Genomic DNA, 19,628 nt, shown 5'->3' with positions numbered 1-19,628 from the left:
CATCTGTAAACTATGCGTCTCAGTATCCACTGACTTTTTGTGATTGGACTTGTTGCACAAGTGACATTTGGAATCACTAGGATGATGCAACTACCACTTCACATAAGAAAGTGATGGGCAAAATCTAACGACTACTTATTGCCCTTTTTTTTTTTTTTTTAAAGTACACAATTTTTACAGTGCACTTTGGTGTTACCACACACCTCTACACAGTAGTTTAAATATGGCAATATAAGGGAACAAGCTACATGACGTGATTTGATTCAAAAGACGCTTTGCTTCACTCTGGACTGAAATGGTTTGTATATGTTTTGAGTTTTCCAAGGTAATCTTGTGGTCTAATATTGCAAAAATTCTGATGTACTCTATTTTATTATTTATCATCACGTTTACACTTATCTTTCCTTGAATTTCCAAGTAACCTAATTTCAGTTCTGTTTAAATTCTTGATTCATATTTTTGAAATTTGGAGCTTCTTGATTTTGTTTTACAGGGATTGATTATATACCTGAAAAATAACACTGCCCATAAAAGTAGAAAATTTGCCCCAAACAGTTTCAATTAAACTCTTTTTATTAAAACATCACATTTCATATTTAGAGAATTTATATTTACAGCTTCCTTTTCCCCCACACAGAACAAATCAGAGGTTGTCTGGCAATGATACAAACATTAGAAATATTCCCTCTTCCACACTGGTAGCTCCTGGATATACACCTCATCTGCGTTTTCATCAGCTAGAAGAGAGGAACGGTAAAAGAAAGTATGGAATTGAAATTGAGCAAAAAGAAGAACAAAACACACATTTTGAACTAAATGCCACAAGATTTGAGATCTTTATTTTTATTTTTATTTTTTCTATTATTGCCTTTTCACTACAATCTGAAGTTTATTCGAACTGGAACAAATTAAAAAAAAAAAAATTCAATCTCTTTTCTTTATTAGGGCATAAAGGCAAATTTGTGTTGCAAAAAACCTTCATAAAACTGCAATGACACAGCCATGCTGACAACTACCATAGTACCATAGTTCCCACAACTTGAACTCTAACACCTAAATCATCTGTTTTCTCACAGAGATATTAAAGGACAGTTAATCATTTTTTTTTTGTATATTTGGTCGGAGTTGCACTATGACAGTGTACAGTATATGAGTTACCCAGTCAGCTCTAGAAATATCTACCTTCTCTCAAAAACAGCTGAAGTGGCCATCATGGCATCTTGTGATGCTCAAAGCATGAAAAACATACATTTGAAAAACGTGTATATAGAACCCATAGGTCCAGATTCTGCTCTCACCTCCCTCTCTAGCTTGCTGTAGGAAATTAAGCAGAACAGTAGCAGCCTGGTCCACAGTCAGCTTCTCTGTGTTGTGACTACGAGTCTCTGACAATCAAGAAAACACAACACACAGTCCTGAAGGTGATTGCAGGTCAAGGTCCGCCATGAAAACCACTTACTGTGTATAAACATGGAAAGTTTTTTTTTTTTTTTTTTGTCATTCTTTTAAATAATGAAAGTTAACTCTGTGAGGTCTAAGTCACCATCAGTGTTTACCATAAGCCCTGTGCAATCAAAATGTTCCCCCCCCCCCACACACATATCCAAAACCATTTTCATTTTTTTCAAGAGGCTATTTTGCTTTCAAATTAGAGTTATGGTTATCACCAATGATGACTAAAGGTTCTTTACTTTTTTTTTAAAAATTATTCATTTGTTATTACTTATTATACAAAGGGCAGCACGGTGGCACGGTGGTTAGCACTGTTGCCGCACAGCAAGAAGGTCCTGAGTTCAATTCCAACATCAGGCCGGGGTCTTTCTGTGTGGAGTTTGCATGTTCTCCCCGTGTTTGCGTGGGTTCCCTCCGGGTACTCCGGCTTCCTCCCACCGTCCAAAGACATGCAGCTTGTGAGGATAGGTTAATTGGATAATCCAAATTGTCACTAGGTGTGAATGTGCGAATGAATGTGAGTGCGAATGGTTGTCTGTCCCTGTGTGTTAGCCCTGCGACAGACTGGCGACCTGTCCAGGGTGTACCCTGCCTCTCGCCCTATGACAGCTGGGATAGGCTCCAGCACCCCCCGCGACCCTGAAAAGGACAAGCGGAAGCGAATGGATGGATGGATGGATTTGTTATTACATTTTACAGGATACTTTATTGTACCTAGGTGAAGAGTGTCGTAGACATCTCCTTCTTTTCGGTCCTCTGAGATGAACCTTCTTCCCTCTGAAAAAATGTTTTTAAAAACAACTTTATGGTTTATTTACATAACTAACTAAATAAATAGATAAATGGTGACAGTAAATGTTTATCGTCACCCTGTTCCTATTATGTCAGTAGCTAGATACATACGGGTGCCCTTGAGGTACAGCATAGCCTGCGGGGTCCAGTTTCTTCGCTGGAATGAGCCCTTTATAGAAGAAATAGTATTTGAAGATCAAAGCTGGAGATATTTTTATGACTTTAGAATACTGTCAGAATATGAATAATTGTTTTGGTAATCTTGTAACAAAGCAGTTCAACAGGGGAAAAAAATTAAATCAAACCAGCCGTACCTTTGGCGTGCTCCGTGACTGGGAGATAAATGTTGCCAGTAATAAAAGTGTGAGTACATACGCTATTGTGACAGTCTTCAAACCCTGTCAGCAAAAAAGAAATGATCAAATCATGTCATCAGCATCCTTCATCTTCCTCACAGACCGACTCACTCAGATATGTGCCTTTATATTCACTTGAAGAAATCTTTTAATAATTAACTCAGTAACTGTGAAGCCTCAGTGAAAAACGTGTATATGCAATATATCTGTGAATACAAAGAAAAAAGTGAACTTTTAGTGAGGACATCTCCAAAATTACTTGGATATTGCTGATTGATTCATCTTTTAGAAAGTGAGATATTAAAATGTTTAGTTAAGATAACATTTTCCTAAATGACATTTTCAAGAAAGAATGCATTTCACTTTTTTGAGGATGCAAAAAGCCCAGATATTTTAAAAAAAAATTTCCAATGAAACCTGTTTTAAAAGAAAAATAAATAAATAAATTCCTTCCACCAAAATACTGCAAACGTTTCATGCCTTCCACCTACCTTCATGGTATCACAGGTCCTGTAAGCCTGGCGCCTGCAGAGACGATGAGAGAGTAGAAGGTTCAGGGTAGCTGCTGGTGGTGTTTCCTCTGCCTCTACTTATATCCTCTGTGAACCTTCTATGCTCTGTCAAGATGCTGCCAGCAATAGGTCATGCAAGTTTGATGGAAAGGGGGCGGTTAGGAGAGTGAATGAATTGTGCCACTAATCGATCCAGTTCCTTTCACAGACAGCTGAAGTCTGTTGTAAAATACCTGTGAATTGAATCAAGCTTCTCTAAACACTTCCTGCTCCCCAGGGTGGTTTTTCAAAATTAGTCGGAGCTGCAGGCCATTAATATGAAATGTGGAGCACCCTGGATGTTCATAACAACAGCAATATTCTCCTCTGTGGTAATTTTTAATGTTTGCACCTTGCTTACTGGAGCAGTATACGGAGAGATGTGAGTTCATTTAATGAATCAAAAGGCAACATATCCACTAATGAAAGGAACAGTCCACAGCCTACAGGAGTGAATGAGTGATGTTCACTGTCAGTAATAGAAGAATATCACTAACTGTCCTATTTCCCACATTGTAGCTGGTTACTCAAAGATGCCACCAAGCATTTGTGTGCATTTTTTAATACGGTTACACTCATGGGGTGGCTGTAGCTCAGCAGGTCATCTGCTGATCAGAAGGATGGTGGTTAAATCCATAAGAATGGTTGGGCCGAGAACTGCAGGAGGTGAGATTTAGCTGTGGCGGTGATGTGAACGAGGAGGGACTCAAGGAGTTGGGTCACTGCTGCTGCTGCTGCAACGTGGGAAGGCTTGTCCACTGCTACTGTGATGTGGAAAGGATTTCCTGCTGCTACTGCTGCGAGGTGGAGGAATTGGGAATGTGGAGGTGATGAACAGGGCTTGGAGCATCTCCTTAGCCTGGGTCAGAGAATGGGCAAACTCCAAAGCCACAGAGAGTTGGTGCAGGTGATGATTTTCCCAGAAAATGAGCCCTGGATGACTCATCTTTCAGTGGGATATCAGCAGAGTTAAGGATGATACTGCAAAAACTCAATACTAACACACCTCAATCTGTTAGGATCAACACCATCACATGTTTATCCATCCTTTATCTACAACACTGGCTCCCCTCAGGGCTGAGTCCTCAGCTCATTTCTCTAAACCCTGCTCACACATGACTGCAAAGCCAATTTCAGCAATAACCTCATAGTGAAGTTTGCAGATGACACAGCAGTGGTGTGGTCGGCTCCTCAAGTCAGTGAGACTCACAAACAGCTTCTTCCTCTGGTCCATTCAGATCGTCAACAACACTACCCCACCCACCTCACCAATCTGAGCCATGGTTTGAGTAGCCCCCATCACTCAGGCCAATCACACACAGGCCACTCTATTCGGTCTTCTCTTTGCACCACTTCCAAGCATTTTGCATCTTGTTTTGTAATGTGGGCCTATTCTCTCTCTCATTTTTGGATACATTCTCTTGTTTTGTATACTTTATATCCCACTTGATTGTATTTATTTCTCCTGTTTTATATTTCTTCCTGCTGTCTACTATTTCTTTTTTGTTTCAGCACAGTTGGTGTGGACACCCAGAATTTCGTTGTACATGTACAACAACAATAAAGGGCTATTCTTTTCTTTTGTTCCTTGTTTGTCCTTGTTGTTTTTGGTTTTACTGGTGTTCATTTGACACTGCATTTACCTTGTGATGTACAGGAGTGTTGCTTTTATCTTGACATTAGTACTCATCATTTTGAATTCTTTCTTTTCTAAACTGCTCATATTTTAATATTAATTAGTGGACATTTTAAAAATAAAATAGGCCATTTAATTAATTTGCCTATTTGTAGTTTTTTTGTGCGTGTGTTCATCTTCATCTACTTATGAGCAGTGTGCATGATTTGGTGTTTGTGTTTAGGAGATACAGTGGGGCAAAAAAGTATTTAGTCAGCCACCGATTGTGCAAGTTCCCCCACTTAAAATGATGACAGAGGTCAGTAATTTGCACCAGAGGTACACTTCAACTGTGAGAGACAGAATGTGAAAAAAAAATCCATGAATCCACATGGTAGGATTTGTAAAGAATTTATTCATAAATCAGGGTGGAAAATAAGTATTTGGTCACCTCAAACAAGGAAAATCTCTGGCTCTCACAGACCTGTAACGTCTTCTGTAAGAAGCTTTTCTGTCCCCCACTCGTTACCTGTATGAATGGCACCTGTTTGAACTCATCATCTGTATAAAAGACACCGGTCCACAGCCTCAAACAGTCAGACTCCAAACTCCGCCATGGCCAAGACCAAAGAGCTTTCGAAGGACACCAGGAAAAGTATTGTAGACCTGCACCAGACTGGGAAGAGTGAATCTACAATAGGCAAGCAGCTTGGTGTGAAAAAATCAACTGTGGGAGCAATCATCAGAAAATGGAAGACATACAAGACCACTGATAATCAACCTCGATCTGGGGCTCCACGCAAGATCTCATCCCGTGGGGTCAAAATGATCATGAGAACGGTGAGCAAAGATCCCAGAACCACACGGGGGGACCTGGTGAATGACCTGCAGAGAGCTGGGACCAAAGTAACAAAGGTCACCATCAGTAACACACTACAACGGCAGGGAATCAAATCCCGCAGTGCCAGACGTGTTCCGCTGCTGAAGCCAGTGCATGTCCAGGCCCGTCTGAAGTTTGCCAGAGAGCACATGGATGATACAGCAGAGGATTGGGAGAATGTCATGTGGTCAGATGAAACCAAAGTAGAACTTTTTGGTATAAACTCAACTCGTCGTGTTTGGAGGAAGAAGAATACTGAGTTGCATCCCAAGAACACCATACCTACTGTGAAGCATGGGGGTGGAAACATCATGCTATGGGGCTGTTTTTCTGCCAAGGGGACAGGACGACTGATCCGTGTTAAGGACAGAATGAATGGGGCCATGTATCGTGAGATTTTGAGCCAAAACCTCCTTCCATCAGTGAGAACTTTGAAGATGAAACGAGGCTGGGTCTTCCAACATGACAATGATCCAAAACACACCGCCCGGGCAACAAAGGAGTGGCTCCGTAAGAAGCATTTGAAAGTCCTGGAGTGGCCTAGCCAGTCTCCAGACCTCAACCCCATAGAAAATCTGTGGCGGGAGTTGAAAGTCCGTGTTGCTCGGCGACAGCCCCAAAACATCACTGCTCTCGAGAAGATCTGCATGGAGGAATGGGCCAAAATACCAGCTACTGTGTGTGCAAACCTGGTAAAGACCTATAGTAAACGTTTGACCTCTGTTATTGCCAACAAAGGTTATGTTACAAAGTATTGAGTTGTATTTTTGTTATTGACCAAATACTTATTTTCCACCCTGATTTACGAATAAATTCTTTACAAATCCTACCATGTGGATTCATGGATTTTTTTTTTTCACATTCTGTCTCTCACAGTTGAAGTGTACCTCTGGTGCAAATTACTGACCTCTGTCATCATTTTAGGTGGGGAACTTGCACAATCGGTGGCTGACTAAATACTTTTTTGCCCCACTGTATATATAAAATCTTTAGTCTATCCAAGCTGTCTCAGGGCGAGAGGCAGGGTGCACCCATAGACAGGTTGCCAGTCTGCTGCAGGGCTAATACAGAGAGACAAACCACCATTCAAATTCACATTCAAACCTATGGGCAATTTAAAATCACCATTTAGCCTAACCCCAGTCTTCTAAGTATTTATTTACTGCAATCTGAATCAAGAAATGCAAGAACTTGACTGACGCAGAGTGGGAATAGACAAACCTTGTTTAGCAAAGCTGCATTACAACAAGGACTTTTTAACCAAACTTTACACATGCAGGGATGGAACAATCAAGACCAGCTTTTTCATTTAGTTAAGAACATTTTTATTTATATAATTCTTTCCAAGATAAATATCACAAAGAGCTTCAGAACAAAAACAGTAAAAAACAAAAAGGGACAAAAGGTTTCCCCCAAAAGTTTTTGTTTTTTAGCTGCTTTGTAAAAAAACAGCACAGATGAGTCCACAGGTCACAGGCTCAGTGGGAAAGAGTTCCAGAGTCACTGTGGTAAAAGCTTTAGTTCTCTGATCACAGGGATCTGCTCGGGCTGCATCGGTGTCAAAGTTAAAATGTTGGGTTTTTTTTAATATAGCACTTTTTTTTCTAGACTGGAGAAACATCATCATATCAGTGATAAAAAAAAAGTTCTTAAAGGTGCTCAAAATGTGCTGAAAAGGGAGAAGATTTAACAAATACAATAAAAGCCCCCAGGTGGAACGTTATGGCACATTATAGGCAAGAGAGGTGGAAGAGGACCTGTACTGGGAAACAACACAGGAAAGGACTGTTCAGACAGATATAAGGAGAACCAATCCAAAGCAGACCCAGATACAAGCACCACGCATGTAGTAGTCAGCAGTTCAAAGGGCAGAGGTCAGGTCAAACAAAACAGAACATTCTTCTTCATCATTGGATCAAAGGAGGAAGACCTGTTCCAGTTAAATGAGCTTGATTAAAGACGGACTGAAAATGATCCAGAAAGCTGTATTTGTCCAAAACAGCTGTAAGCTTTTAGCCACACCCTTCTCTAACATCTTTGCATAAAAAATAATTTTAGATTGGCCTGTAAATGAGAGAAACTTGTTAAGCTTGTTTTTGTTTGCTTTTTAAGTGGCGGGATTCTTAAAATGAGTAGGCACTTAGCCAAAAAAGTGCTAACTATACAATTAAACATGTCAAAATCTTTCTATAATGCATCATCCTTTAATCGAAGCAGGTGAATGTATAAATGAGTTGAGTTCAACAAATGCTCCACTTTTTGACAAGAACACTTTAAACTGCAAATCCTGTCATTTGTCTAAAGTAAAGATTTTGAAACAGGAGCTGACCTCACTGTAACACGATATATGTTATCTGAAATGGAAAGAAGATCGTAAAACCACTGTTGGTCATTGTGAAGGAATAAGACTGTTCAAAAGCAGGGAATTTCACAGCCGCACAGGAATGTAAGACGCGAGCGCTAACCACACAGTAACATGATGATCACAAATAAAGATGTCCCCAGAACAAATACAGTCCTTATTAAATGTAAATAATAAAAGTAAAAACCAGGTCCAGTGTGTTTCCTTTGGTATATGTGAGGCCAGACAAATGTTGGGTGAAATAAAAATTGCAGGTTCCTACAAAACTGCAAAAAATATATATCTGATGGGGAATTTATCAGAGTACTTGATGGGCAACACAAATATACCCTGAGAAAAAAGAAGCATATTAGCAGGTGCCCTTTCCAAGAGTTGAGGTGTTGTAACTAAAATAGTTACCATCATCAGGCGAGAACGCTGAATCAAAATATTTTGATTTTTGATTTATTAGTAGCAGAACAATCTTCCATTTAGTCTGAGTGCTGGATTTCTATTTTCCTCTCAGAGGCAAGAACTTTCCACATGTAGGGAACCTTGCTCAGAAGATGCTGGCTCTCTTCGTTCAACCTTTTTATGTAAACAAACATTTTTCAGAGATAAAGTTTAACAAATCCATACACTGAGATACTGAAGACATTCAATCTGACTTTAATACACATTTTCAAGCCCAAAATAGCCTCGATCTTTCTCACTCATTTTGTTCACAATTGTTTTGGAAATATTGATCAAATAATGATTAAATGTTGGCATTTTTACTCGTGAAATCTAAATTAAACAATTAAAAATTTATAATGAAATAAATACTGAGCAGGCTTGAGTTTAGTTATTGGTGTGGCCCTCTTATGTCTTGTGTGTTCTTATACCTTTATAAAATGAATTACTTACCCCCATCTATGGTGTATAATGGTGACAAAGTCATTGAACATACGCTACATTTTAGTCTAGGTTAAGCTTTAGAGCTGTTAGTTAGTTAGTTATCTAAAGTGTTACCTTAGATAAATCAGTATACTGACTGTGGGCATGGGCTGTTGAATGATTCTTATGTGCACATCTCATAAACATGAGAGTAACTTTTTATGCACACCTATTTCAGCTAAGAATATTTGTTCACACATATTAGTGAATTAGGCCCAAAAACCTTAGAATAGATTCAAGTGTTGCTTTTTTTGATCACTGTCATGTCAACACTGAAAACACTGAAAAAGCCTCACAGGCGAAAGAATTTTACAAACCTACTCGCTTATCCAACTCAGTGTTTTGGGGGCTTGAGCCTATTCCACATGCTGTCCCCTTTGGTGGAAGCAAACAGGAAATGATTATAAAAAGTAAGACGGATGGCAAAAATATTATTCAATATTTACTGCAAACTATTTGAGTACTCTTTGAAGACCCTCCACAACACTGTCAAAAAAAAAAAAATGCACATAGTTGTGCCACACTTGTGGTGCCTTAGCTTTATCTGGCCCAGCTGGGGAAAGTTGTTTCCTTTTTTATTTTGTAATAGTATTTTTTCAGTTCCACACAGAAGTTTTTATTGATAATAATCCTGTTTGGCTTTGTAGCCTTCTCTTATTTATTTAGCAACATCTAATATCACAGGTCTGATGCCTATAGTTAGTAGCATGTCATCTTCTGTTTAAATGTCTAATAGCAGTCACCCAACAACATTTCCTACTACCGGTTATTAAAACAAACAAACAAACAAAAAACAAGTAAATCATAAAAGCTAAAAAAAAAAAAAGGCAGAAAATAATTTAAACTTTTGTTGTAATTTTAAATCCTAGCTCTCAAACAGTATATGATTTTGGTATAAAACTATTTTGTGCGTCAGTAAGGATTTACAATTTGAATATTAATTCATCAAGATCCAATGTGTCCTTAACTTGTGTGTTGCATGAACATTGTCTTTGAACACTTAACTCGAGAACTGTGTCTATCCCAACGAACGAGTAGACAGACTGCCACTCATAACAGATAAAGTCAAGCGATCATATTTAAAAAATAATTTATACAGAAACACTTCTAGCCAACACTGAACACAATCACAAAGAAATGGACAAAGTAAATATTCCAACAGCTGAACGGGGGTGTAACTGTAAACAAAATCCTGGATTTAAAAGCTTTTGTGCAAATTAGGTTAAAGCACAGGCACAAACGTGGCAAACATGGCAGGATGCACTTCCACTTCTTGTCCTTGCACTGGGTAGTTTTATCTGACAGTTCCACAGATTAAGAACATCATGTAGATAAAGTCGGGCCTTGAGGGAGTCTTCTATCCTCCTTTTAAACGCAAGATGCAGTCAATGGCGAAGGGATCGATGGCATTTGAAACATTTATTGTAGAGACTTTAGTGTTGACAGTAAGAAACTGATGGTGCGATACAGTGATGAATCTGTGATTGGTAGTGCTGACCACTGAAGTTACAGACAAAAACAGTCCTTGTCTGCTTGAATGTGGAAATCTGAATCTGATCTGTATATTTAGGTGCTTTTACTCAGCACCATGGGAGATTGTGATGCTTTATAAAACCTATAATCAAACAACTTTCTCTGGTTACAAAAAGTCACTGTTATACCATAGTGTTGCTCTCGCCCACTTTGTCCGCATACTGAAAGAAAAGAAAGAAACCGTGTTAAGTGACAACTTGTTGGCATTCAGGACTCATGTGGAGAATGTTTGGCACAGATAAATGTAGGAGCGGCTGAACTGCAGTGTTTGCGATTATCCTGCAACACTTTAAAGTGAAGCATGCATGACCTAAAGGGACACACCACAGCTGACAAGGCACAGTCTCAAAATTTCAGGTCATTTTTATAACCTGTTTGCAACGAGGTTGTGTGCACTACTTTCTGTTTAAACAAACAAAAAAGACGAGTCTAACAAGTCTGAATACTATACTTTCAGTACATAATCGCACACAACCTGATGGTGCAGGGAAACCCTTTCGTCCACCAGGGTAAAACAGGCAGCCTAGTATATACCAAACCCACCTCCCACTAGGGGAAACTCCAAAGTGGAACAGAGTCTAGCCCCTCTCCAGGAAACACTTTTCAGAACCTGAGCTATATGTGCTGATGTGAGCCTGATGAGTATATCTAACCTGTATCTCTAACCAAAAGCACTTAGTCAGACGCCTTCCCCACAAAAGAGGTGACACTCCATGTCCCTAGAGTACGGGTCTCAAATTCCAGTCCTTGAGGGCTGGTGTCCTCAAACGTTTCCATGTGTCCCTGTTGCAACACACCTGAATAAAATTAGTAGGTCATTAGCAAGAGTATAGAACTTGACTGCATGCTGAAATGGCAACCCCTAACCCACAGGTGTCAGACTCCAGGCCTCGAGGGCCGGTGTCCTTGATCCAACACAGCTGATTTAAATGGATAAATTACCTTCTCAACATGTCTTGAAGTTCTCCAGAGGCCTGGTAATGAACTAATCAAGTGATTAGTTCATTACCAGGCCTCTGGAGAACTTATGTTGAGGAAAAGATATACGTTGAGGAGGTAATTGAGCCATTTGAATCAGCTGTGCTGGATCAAGGACACATCTAAAATGAGGACACCGGCCCTCGAGGTCTGGAACTGCCCGCCCCTGTTCTATACAGTCTTGCTAGTGACCTACTAATTGTATACAGGTGTGTTGCAACAGGGACACATGGAAAAGATTTAGGACACCAGCCCTCAAGAACTGGACTTCGAGACCCCTTCCCTAGAGCCAACGGGACCTCTGCCTTTGACTGCTGCCCAGTCCTTATTGCACTGAACCCCTACAGCACCTGCTATAGGTGGACTATTAAATACCAATGGAGAGAGAGCAGGTTAATGTCATTTAAGGAACTGACTTCCTTTTTAGATCTGAAGGCTATATCCACTTCTTTTATGCATGATACTGTTAAAAAAGAAGAAAATGTATGCACATATGCCCATAACTACAAGATTTTGTCAGGTTAGCCAACATGATAGTGGGAAATTGTGACAGCTAATCTTCCATAGAAGCTGGCTGTTTAGCTTGTTAAAATATTCAGTGGGTCATTGCAGACCAACTTTTTAAATCCTTTTGTCTGCAGTTTGTACAATTCATATTTCACTGCATTTTGCATGGTGCAGCCTTACTGTTAAAATCCACTGGGGCCATTCTGCGTGGGATTTGCAGGTTCTCTCCGGGTACTCAAGCTTCCTATCACAGTCCAAAGACAAGCAGGTAAACTTCACTGGTGATTCTCAATTGGCTACAAGTGTGACTGTCAATGTCTCTCAGTGCTATCCCTGCAATAGGCTGGTGGCCTGTCCAGGGTCACCAGCCTGGACAGGCCACCGACTCTTGCCACTGCAACCCTGAACTGGAGAAGTAAAAGACGATGGATGGCTTGGCTGACTGGATGTACAACATGTCATCTTAAGATATATCAGTCTTCAGATGACATGCCTGTGGTGTGTGCCTTAAAGGTTAAAAAACAAAAGACAATTACCTGCTCCAAAAAGATGAGACTCAAAGCGTGTTAGATAAGTTAACATGCAAAGGAAAATCGGCAGTGACTGACCACGACTGCTGATTGTCCTCAGAGCCTTACGAAGGCTTAAGAAAAAAAAAAAAAATAAAGACAGATGCTCACCTCAAAACAAAGCTTCCAACACAACAGCATGGTAGGGGTATGTTTATTAGCCACAAAGCAATGTGTGAGACAAGCTAAACACACAAAACTACATTTAATTTTCCAAACTGCTTCCATCCTAGCTGTGTATGCTGAGCTCGTGTGTCTGCTAAATTGATTTTCAGTTAAATAACCATGGCATTTATTTGGGCAGTCTGGTTAATCTGTTGTGCTTGAGGTGTTTGAATATGATGATTAATGAAGAAACCATGCTGTGTTTAAACAAAAGCTGCACAGCAGGTGTGGAGCTGGGTAATACTCACTGCACTGATAAAGGGCAGGTTTAGGATGGAGCCAAGGACTGGTATTCTCCTGATAAAGCCTACAACCACTGGAAAGAAGCCCCTGGATGTGATTAAAGAAAGGAGAGTAAGACAGAGGGGAGAAGCCAAAGACAATTCATGAAAAAAAGTGTTTTTTGATTATTACATTATTTGAACACGTGCATGTCTTTTTTAGTCAGAATTCTGACTTTTTTCCCATCAGGATTATTTTTTCTCAGAATTCTGGAAAAGAAGAAAAAAAAAAAAAGACGTGCTCACTTTTCCCCCCCAGTAGCCTAATCCTCTTCCGTATGAACCAGACCAGATGACCAACTTTTATGCATAAATGTTTTTATAATGAAGATGGAAAGAATCATCCCACAGGTCGATTATTAACACCAAGTTGTTGCTAGCTCTCAAGGCTCCTCAGAACTGGGCTTGGTCTTCGTCTTTAAGCATTATCTGCATCTCTTGGTTCCATCTTAATTATCCGGTGATAATTTTGGAATTGACAGACTTTCCCTTGTCAAGTCTATTTTGAAAACATTTTCTAAACAACACTGGCTAAAATGATATCTACCACATATTAGCACTAACCTAAAAACTCCTGGGGCCTGTTCTTCGTACCTCGCTAAGTAGGTTAGCCGGATTAGATTGTTGACGATTTCGCGTGATCTTGGATCGTTCGGTTCCCCGAAGCTCATCCGGGACTTGCTGTCATAGCAACCGAGCCGTAAGCGTAAACCTGCTCGGGAGCAGGTTTACTTTATGTAAACAGGATTAGATCGCGGCCACGCAGGTATGTCCGCGTCATCATACGAAAGCAACAGCGATATTCCACCACTGTTTCACCATAAATAAATAACATCAATGTAACTAAAGATAATGCAGCACTTGATCCTTTTATTGATGTCACACAGATACATACAGGTCATTTCCTAAAAAAGGGAAATGAACTATTAACATTCTATTACATGTATGTGATTATTACAGATGTAATTCATATTTCAGAGTAGTAATTGCAAATCACTTCGTGTAATCAAGATGAGAGACCACGGCTATAAAAGCGAAGGTGGATTTGGGAAGCCTGTCGCAGCCATGTCCTGTCCGTTTACGCGAGCCACCCATTGCGGAAGGTGCAAGATTGATAAGGAGAGTCCTCAGAATTCAGCGTATATTGCGGGACAGACAGGATCCTTTAGCTCAGCGTGACAGTGTGCTCATTGAGAGATATCGATATTCCCGTGAGGGTATTATATACTTAACCAACTTGTTGACGAGGGGGTGCAGGACCACCACCTGTCTTTTTTTTTGCTCTGCCCTTTTCTTGGTTGCTTTTATGAACAAACAAATAGATTATTTCAGGGTCTCTTTCCAAGAGACGAAAAGCAATATAAGAGATAAATATTACCATTCTGTAGAATATTCTTATATTTCACTTTTACTTGTTCCCATGTTCTAGTGGGTCCTGTTGTGGCTCTAATGTGAAAGGGGATATAATATAACAATATAATATAATGTAATATAATATTGGATAATATAGTGTAATATAATAAATCTATGAATAAATAATAAAGTGACTGAATAGTGGTATTGTCATGCGCTTTGGGTGCCTTGAAAAGCGCTATATAAATCCACTCCATTATTATTGTTATTATTGAATTACTTACGAGTTTAATTTGTCAGCAACTTTCTGCCAGCCCTCTCTCCTTGCTTTTGCAGCCTTTGCAGTGTTCCCTTGCGTTTTAATTAAACTCTGAAACTCCTGAAATCCCTCAATCAAGAGTTCTTGCTCTGCAGCCGGAAAATACCGAGCGCGCCCCTTCGACATTTTCGCCGACCAATCAGCGGGTTGCCGATCAATGTTTCTACTATCGATGCGTAGCCCCTTTTACGACACCCAGTGATGTCACATTACTGCGTCCAGCTGTACTAATCGTCAACAACAGGTGTGTTCGGGGAACCGGATTAGCGAGCTCACGGTTAGCGCGATGGTTTGGTCTTGGATGTGTCATTTGATCTTGGATGTAGTGAGCGACGTACGAAGAACGGGCCCCTGAACTGAAAAGCTTCAGTTGAACCAAAATGCTACAGTGAAAATACTGACAGGGACTAGAAAGAGAGCAAATTTCTCCTGTATTGGCTTCTTATCACTGGTTCCCTGATAAATCCAGAATCGAATTTAAAATCCTTCTCACCACATACAAGCTCTTGAATATTCAGTCCCCATCTTATCTTAATAATCTCAAAGTACCATATTAACCCAACAGAGCTCTTCACTCTCAGACTGCTCGCCTATGTGTGGCTCCTAGGATATTTAATTCAATTTCATGTATATAGTGCCAAATTGCAACAACAGTTGGCTGCGTCTGTTAATGCTCCCTCGCGTCTCCTCGTTCTCTCAATATTTCCAAAGTGTCTCCAGGTATTCCCAGTGTTCCAGGTTTTCAGTTTGTTAGGAATTTAGCTTTTACAGTGTATATATATATATTTTTTAATGTTCATGCTTTGTTCTCAACCATAATAAATGGCTCGCCTGATCGTGACAGTAAGTCTATAGACCACAAATAGCAACCCAACCCGGTGATGTCATGTTCTGTGCAGACTCAGGATGGTGCTAAACTTGTTTCAAAGACTTTGAGCAGTTATTTCTTAAATCCAGAAATAAGACAGACAGTGCGAAATCCATGGCAGTTTTTTAAAGCATAGTACTCCATGTAGTGTTTCATGTCCACTTTAAGTCTTTAAACACACTGCAACTTTGATGAAAACAGTGCTTTCCAAAGTGCAATTTAATATATAAAATTTAGGGCTTTTCAGGACTGAGCCCAAGTTTCAATCAGATCTCTCAAGTCATCCTGCTTCTTTCATGTAAAGAATAAGTTTACTGTATCTCAGGTTTCAGTGTTTCGTGGGCTCTTTAAACAAGATAACTGTCAGTCTACTGAATCTGTTGTGTGCCTTTTGTATTCATCTTACCTGAATAAGAGAAAAAAACCATAGATCTCGAGCAAAACTCCAATAATGGGCCAGCCAATCAACACCACAAACACTCCTCCCAGGAAGAAACTGGTGGCCTTCATCTTGTGCTTCTGGAAAAAGAAGCGGAAGGTCCTCTCAAGGCCGATGACAAAGGAGAGTCCAGCAACAAAGAGAATCTGCAGAGACAAAAAAAAGAGTGGAAACATATTAGAGAAGGGTTCAAAACTGCAAGCACACGCAATCAAGTATCCAGTGTTGTCATTGGCATCATATAAATACCAAACAGACTGAAAGAAAGCAATTATTTGCACTAGTATGAATGAAGGAAAAAACACTGGAGTTTAATTTTATTGGTTTTAAATGATAATTGTGTAGCCAGTAGAGTTGCCACAAACCAAATGCATGCAAGCGGTTAAGAAACTTGTCCTCTGATTCAGTTTTGGGTCTGCCAGACCTCTTCCTGTTAGAGTTTGTTTCTGAGTGTCTTTTGATGTCTTTTTGAAACTATACTCACTGACACCTTGACTTTCTTTGCAATTTCTCTGTAGGAAAGACCTAAATTTTATGATGGTCTGTCTCTCTTCCATTGTTAATTGCCTTTTTCCTCACCATTTTTGTAGCAACACACTCCAACACTGCTTTTATGCAGACAGAGGGTGCTGTGAGTGATCTAGAAAAGTTGGAACACCTGTAAAAATTAGTAGCACCAGCTTTCAAGGCTTGATCCGAACAGCTTTAAATTGTTAACCCATTTTGTGTTTCCTGAAAAATGCCATCTGCAATTCTGAAATGTGCATTACTTTTTCAGTTTTGGGTAACCTTAGCTTTTTTTTTTTTTTTTTTAACCTGGCAGTTCATAACTTACCTTTGTACCTCGAACGACTTGAATTCCAATAAATAACTGGAATGTTGTTGTTCTAAACGTTTTGACTGGTAGGGTATATTTTCTGTGCTTACAGAGAATATTAGAAGGAACATTTTTAACACTGTGCAGCACTACAGAAAAATCCAAAATGCAATCCTTTTTACAAGCAGCCATATTGCTAACGACAAAAATGATGAATGTCATGATTTTGAACGTGTCAAGTCCATCTATCCAGTGTTAGAGTAAAAGCCTTCATGCAATACTCCCGGCATGATGTATAAAAAATTCCAAGCAGGTCCTGTTTATTCTGAATTTGTTTCACGTTAGCAGGAAGAAAAGGTCTAAGAGACCTGCAGCAATAAACCATCTTAAAAGATGGTTTATTGCTGCAGCCCATGTGGCAGGACCCTCTGTCACAAAGACTGCTCAACTGGACAGTGTATCCGTACACTGCCTAACTGCCATTTACATTCAGATCTATGGGAAATATGTCATTAAATAGATTAGAAAGTATGAATTGCAGTCTGGCACATAACTGATTTAGTTTGGTAGCAAAGGCAAAGAGCAGCTCTTCCAATAATAGTCCATCATTAGTTCTATGACGACAGATATTGATATTAGGGTTACAGTGGATATTCAGAGCACTATAAAGCAAATAGAGGCCGTCAGCATCGCAAAAAGTGAGACACGCAGAAGTGAATACATTTTCAACAGCTAAAAAAAACCAAGAGATCATGCTTGAACCTTTGACCTCTATGGTCAGGTGATTGGGTGCTTCTCTTATGTTTAGCAGTAATAGCAATCCTGTGACATGAAACATTATTGTCCAAATGGGAATGGTCTTTTTCATGATAACATTACCCCCTTTCGTGGGACGATTGGGCTCACTGGAAGGTTTATATGTGTTAAAATCACGTGAATCATAATTGCAGTCAGCTGAATATCTATGAGGGATTTTGGATTCAATTCAATTTAATTTTATGTATATATAGTGCCATATCACACAAGAGTTACTTTAGGGTGCTCTATACCATAAGGTTAAGACCCTACAATGATACAGACAAGCCCCAACAATCAGATGATCCCCTATGAGCAAGCACTTTGGTGACAGTGGGAAGGAAAATTTGCCTGGGAACAGGAAGAAACCCCCAGCAGGGCGGGGCGGCCATCTGCTGCGACTGTTTGGGGACGAGAGGAGGAAGACATGCTGTGGAAGAAAGTCAGATTTTAATAACTAATAACTAAATGGACCTAAAAAAAGGAAAGTGAAGAAGAAGCACTCAGTGCATCATGGGGAGCCTCAAAGATTTATGGTCACCTGATCCAGCCCTAACTATGCTGTTTATCAGAGACTAAAGTTTTCAGCCTAATATACATAGAGAGGTTGTCTGTCTCCCAAATCCAAACTAGGAGCTGGTTCCACAGAAGAGTGGCCTGCAAGTTCATAACTGAGACATTTTATTTTAGTTATATTTCCTGTGTAACTGAAATAATGCAAATGTGACACTGCTGAGAAAGTGAGGCACTTTGATGCTATTAATGATGCTGTTGCTATGTTTATGTGAAACTAAACACAGCTGGATCACACTAACAGATTATAATTAATAATAATTGTCACGTGTCACACAGTAATGCATCTGCGTAATCAGAAGTTGCACTTTTAGACATCCTTTGGAACAACAACAACAGGTTACTCACATTTCCAATAGCCAGAAGTGCTTTGTCAAAGAACAGGATCATCCCGAAGAAGAGGAAAAACACGCCGAAGCCTGTTAATCCCATTCCAATCTCTGAAGGACACACAAACCATCAGAGTCTGACATTTAAATCTTAAGATAACATGAAGAGATAATATTTTGTTACACGTTTTTCTACGTCGAAAGCAAACCAATTGGTTTACATCTCGTTACGGACACATTGACAGAAGCTATGCTCGGCATGTCAGAATGTAATCCTGCACATAGTCATAACTCTAACAGACTTATTTCAAATTAAAGCACACGGAAGTACTCCAATAACACATATGCAAACAAGGATGGCAGAAATATCCACAATAAGAATCACAGCAGGGCTTCCAAAGGAGCTCCGCTGCTCACGCTGAATGGTAAAGTTGTCAGAGCGCTTAATAATGTACTTGCACGTAACTCTGGTCGTTCTAGTGGCTACAGCGGATATTATCGGGGGGAAAGCTGCTGGCTATTTGTGCCACTGAATGTCATGAGAGAAAAATGAAAGGTAACTTTCTTGTACTGACAGTGCTAGTTAGCACTTTGAGCACTGCAGCTCAAACTAGGGTTAGCTCAGACAGCAGGAACCTACGGATACACTCAAAAACACAGCTCTTACTTTGGGAGTCCGTTAGAGAAATCATCTTGATAATGTAGCTGGATGAGACAGAAGCAGAACAAAAAAGCTCTTCTCAGAATAATTTTGGATGACAGCTGCCACTGCAGCAACAGCCACGTCTTCCGGAAACACACCTTCTCTCGCTGACATCTTCCGGAACAGCGTCCATGACGCATTCATCTTGGCAACTTTCGTTCATTAAGATTATAGTTAATAACATAACCTTCACTAGGACACATATACCACGTAGCTACCCTGCTCTATTATAACACAACATCTGGATTGCACATAGTAGAATATGTTGCAAAATAGTGGAACGTAACAACACATTTGCTCATCTTGAATGTACCACATTGTGCGCGCTTGTTTTAACGCCTGCGTTTGGTCTGTCAGGCAAACAATGTAGAAATGTGTAACTGCCTGATTGCTTTGTTTTCACCCAGACTTTCCAGTTTACCTATTAAACGCCGACTTCATGTATTTAAAATGTGTAATATATTAAAATTGGTTAT

General features: G+C 39.8%; 2 protein-coding genes across 4 annotated transcripts; both read right to left on the bottom strand.

Moving 5' to 3' along the window:
• Window positions 1-561: 561 nt before the first annotated feature.
• On the bottom strand, window positions 562-3,229 carry spx (spexin hormone). Its single transcript, XM_085433014.1, has 6 exons — window positions 3,092-3,229; window positions 2,559-2,642; window positions 2,356-2,413; window positions 2,167-2,229; window positions 1,299-1,385; window positions 562-737 (listed from the first exon to the last, which is right to left on the bottom strand). Exons 1-6 carry the CDS (start codon window positions 3,095-3,097, stop codon window positions 673-675), a joined length of 363 nt encoding a protein of 120 aa, XP_085289140.1. The 5' UTR covers window positions 3,098-3,229; the 3' UTR covers window positions 562-672.
• Window positions 3,230-9,996: 6,767 nt separating this feature from the next.
• Window positions 9,997-19,371, bottom strand: golt1ba (golgi transport 1Ba). Of its 3 annotated transcripts, none has more exons than XR_014915292.1 (6): window positions 19,117-19,371; window positions 18,469-18,560; window positions 15,903-16,081; window positions 12,924-13,005; window positions 12,122-12,185; window positions 10,529-10,617 (listed from the first exon to the last, which is right to left on the bottom strand). XR_014915292.1 is itself a non-coding variant. In XM_085433009.1 (6 exons), the coding sequence occupies exons 1-5, from the start codon at window positions 19,139-19,141 to the stop codon at window positions 12,576-12,578; spliced, it is 387 nt and encodes a 128-aa protein (XP_085289135.1). In that variant the 5' UTR covers window positions 19,142-19,371; the 3' UTR covers window positions 10,529-10,617; window positions 12,550-12,575. The 3 variants fall into 3 exon arrangements, 2 of the variants coding, with proteins under 2 accessions (XP_085289134.1, XP_085289135.1); XM_085433009.1 differs by lacking the exon at window positions 12,122-12,185 and adding an exon at window positions 12,550-12,584; XM_085433008.1 differs by lacking the exon at window positions 12,122-12,185 and having other exon boundaries at window positions 9,997-10,617; window positions 19,117-19,364.
• Window positions 19,372-19,628: the final 257 nt, after the last annotated feature.

This window comes from Copadichromis virginalis, linkage group LG15, assembly GCF_057382275.1.
Source record: "Copadichromis virginalis isolate Kocher_CV1m ecotype Utaka linkage group LG15, C_Virginalis_male_GT1.1, whole genome shotgun sequence".
Taxonomy (NCBI): domain Eukaryota; kingdom Metazoa; phylum Chordata; class Actinopteri; order Cichliformes; family Cichlidae; genus Copadichromis; species Copadichromis virginalis.
Note: the sequence above shows the minus strand (reverse complement) of the source record. Positions and strands in the feature narration are given on the sequence as shown.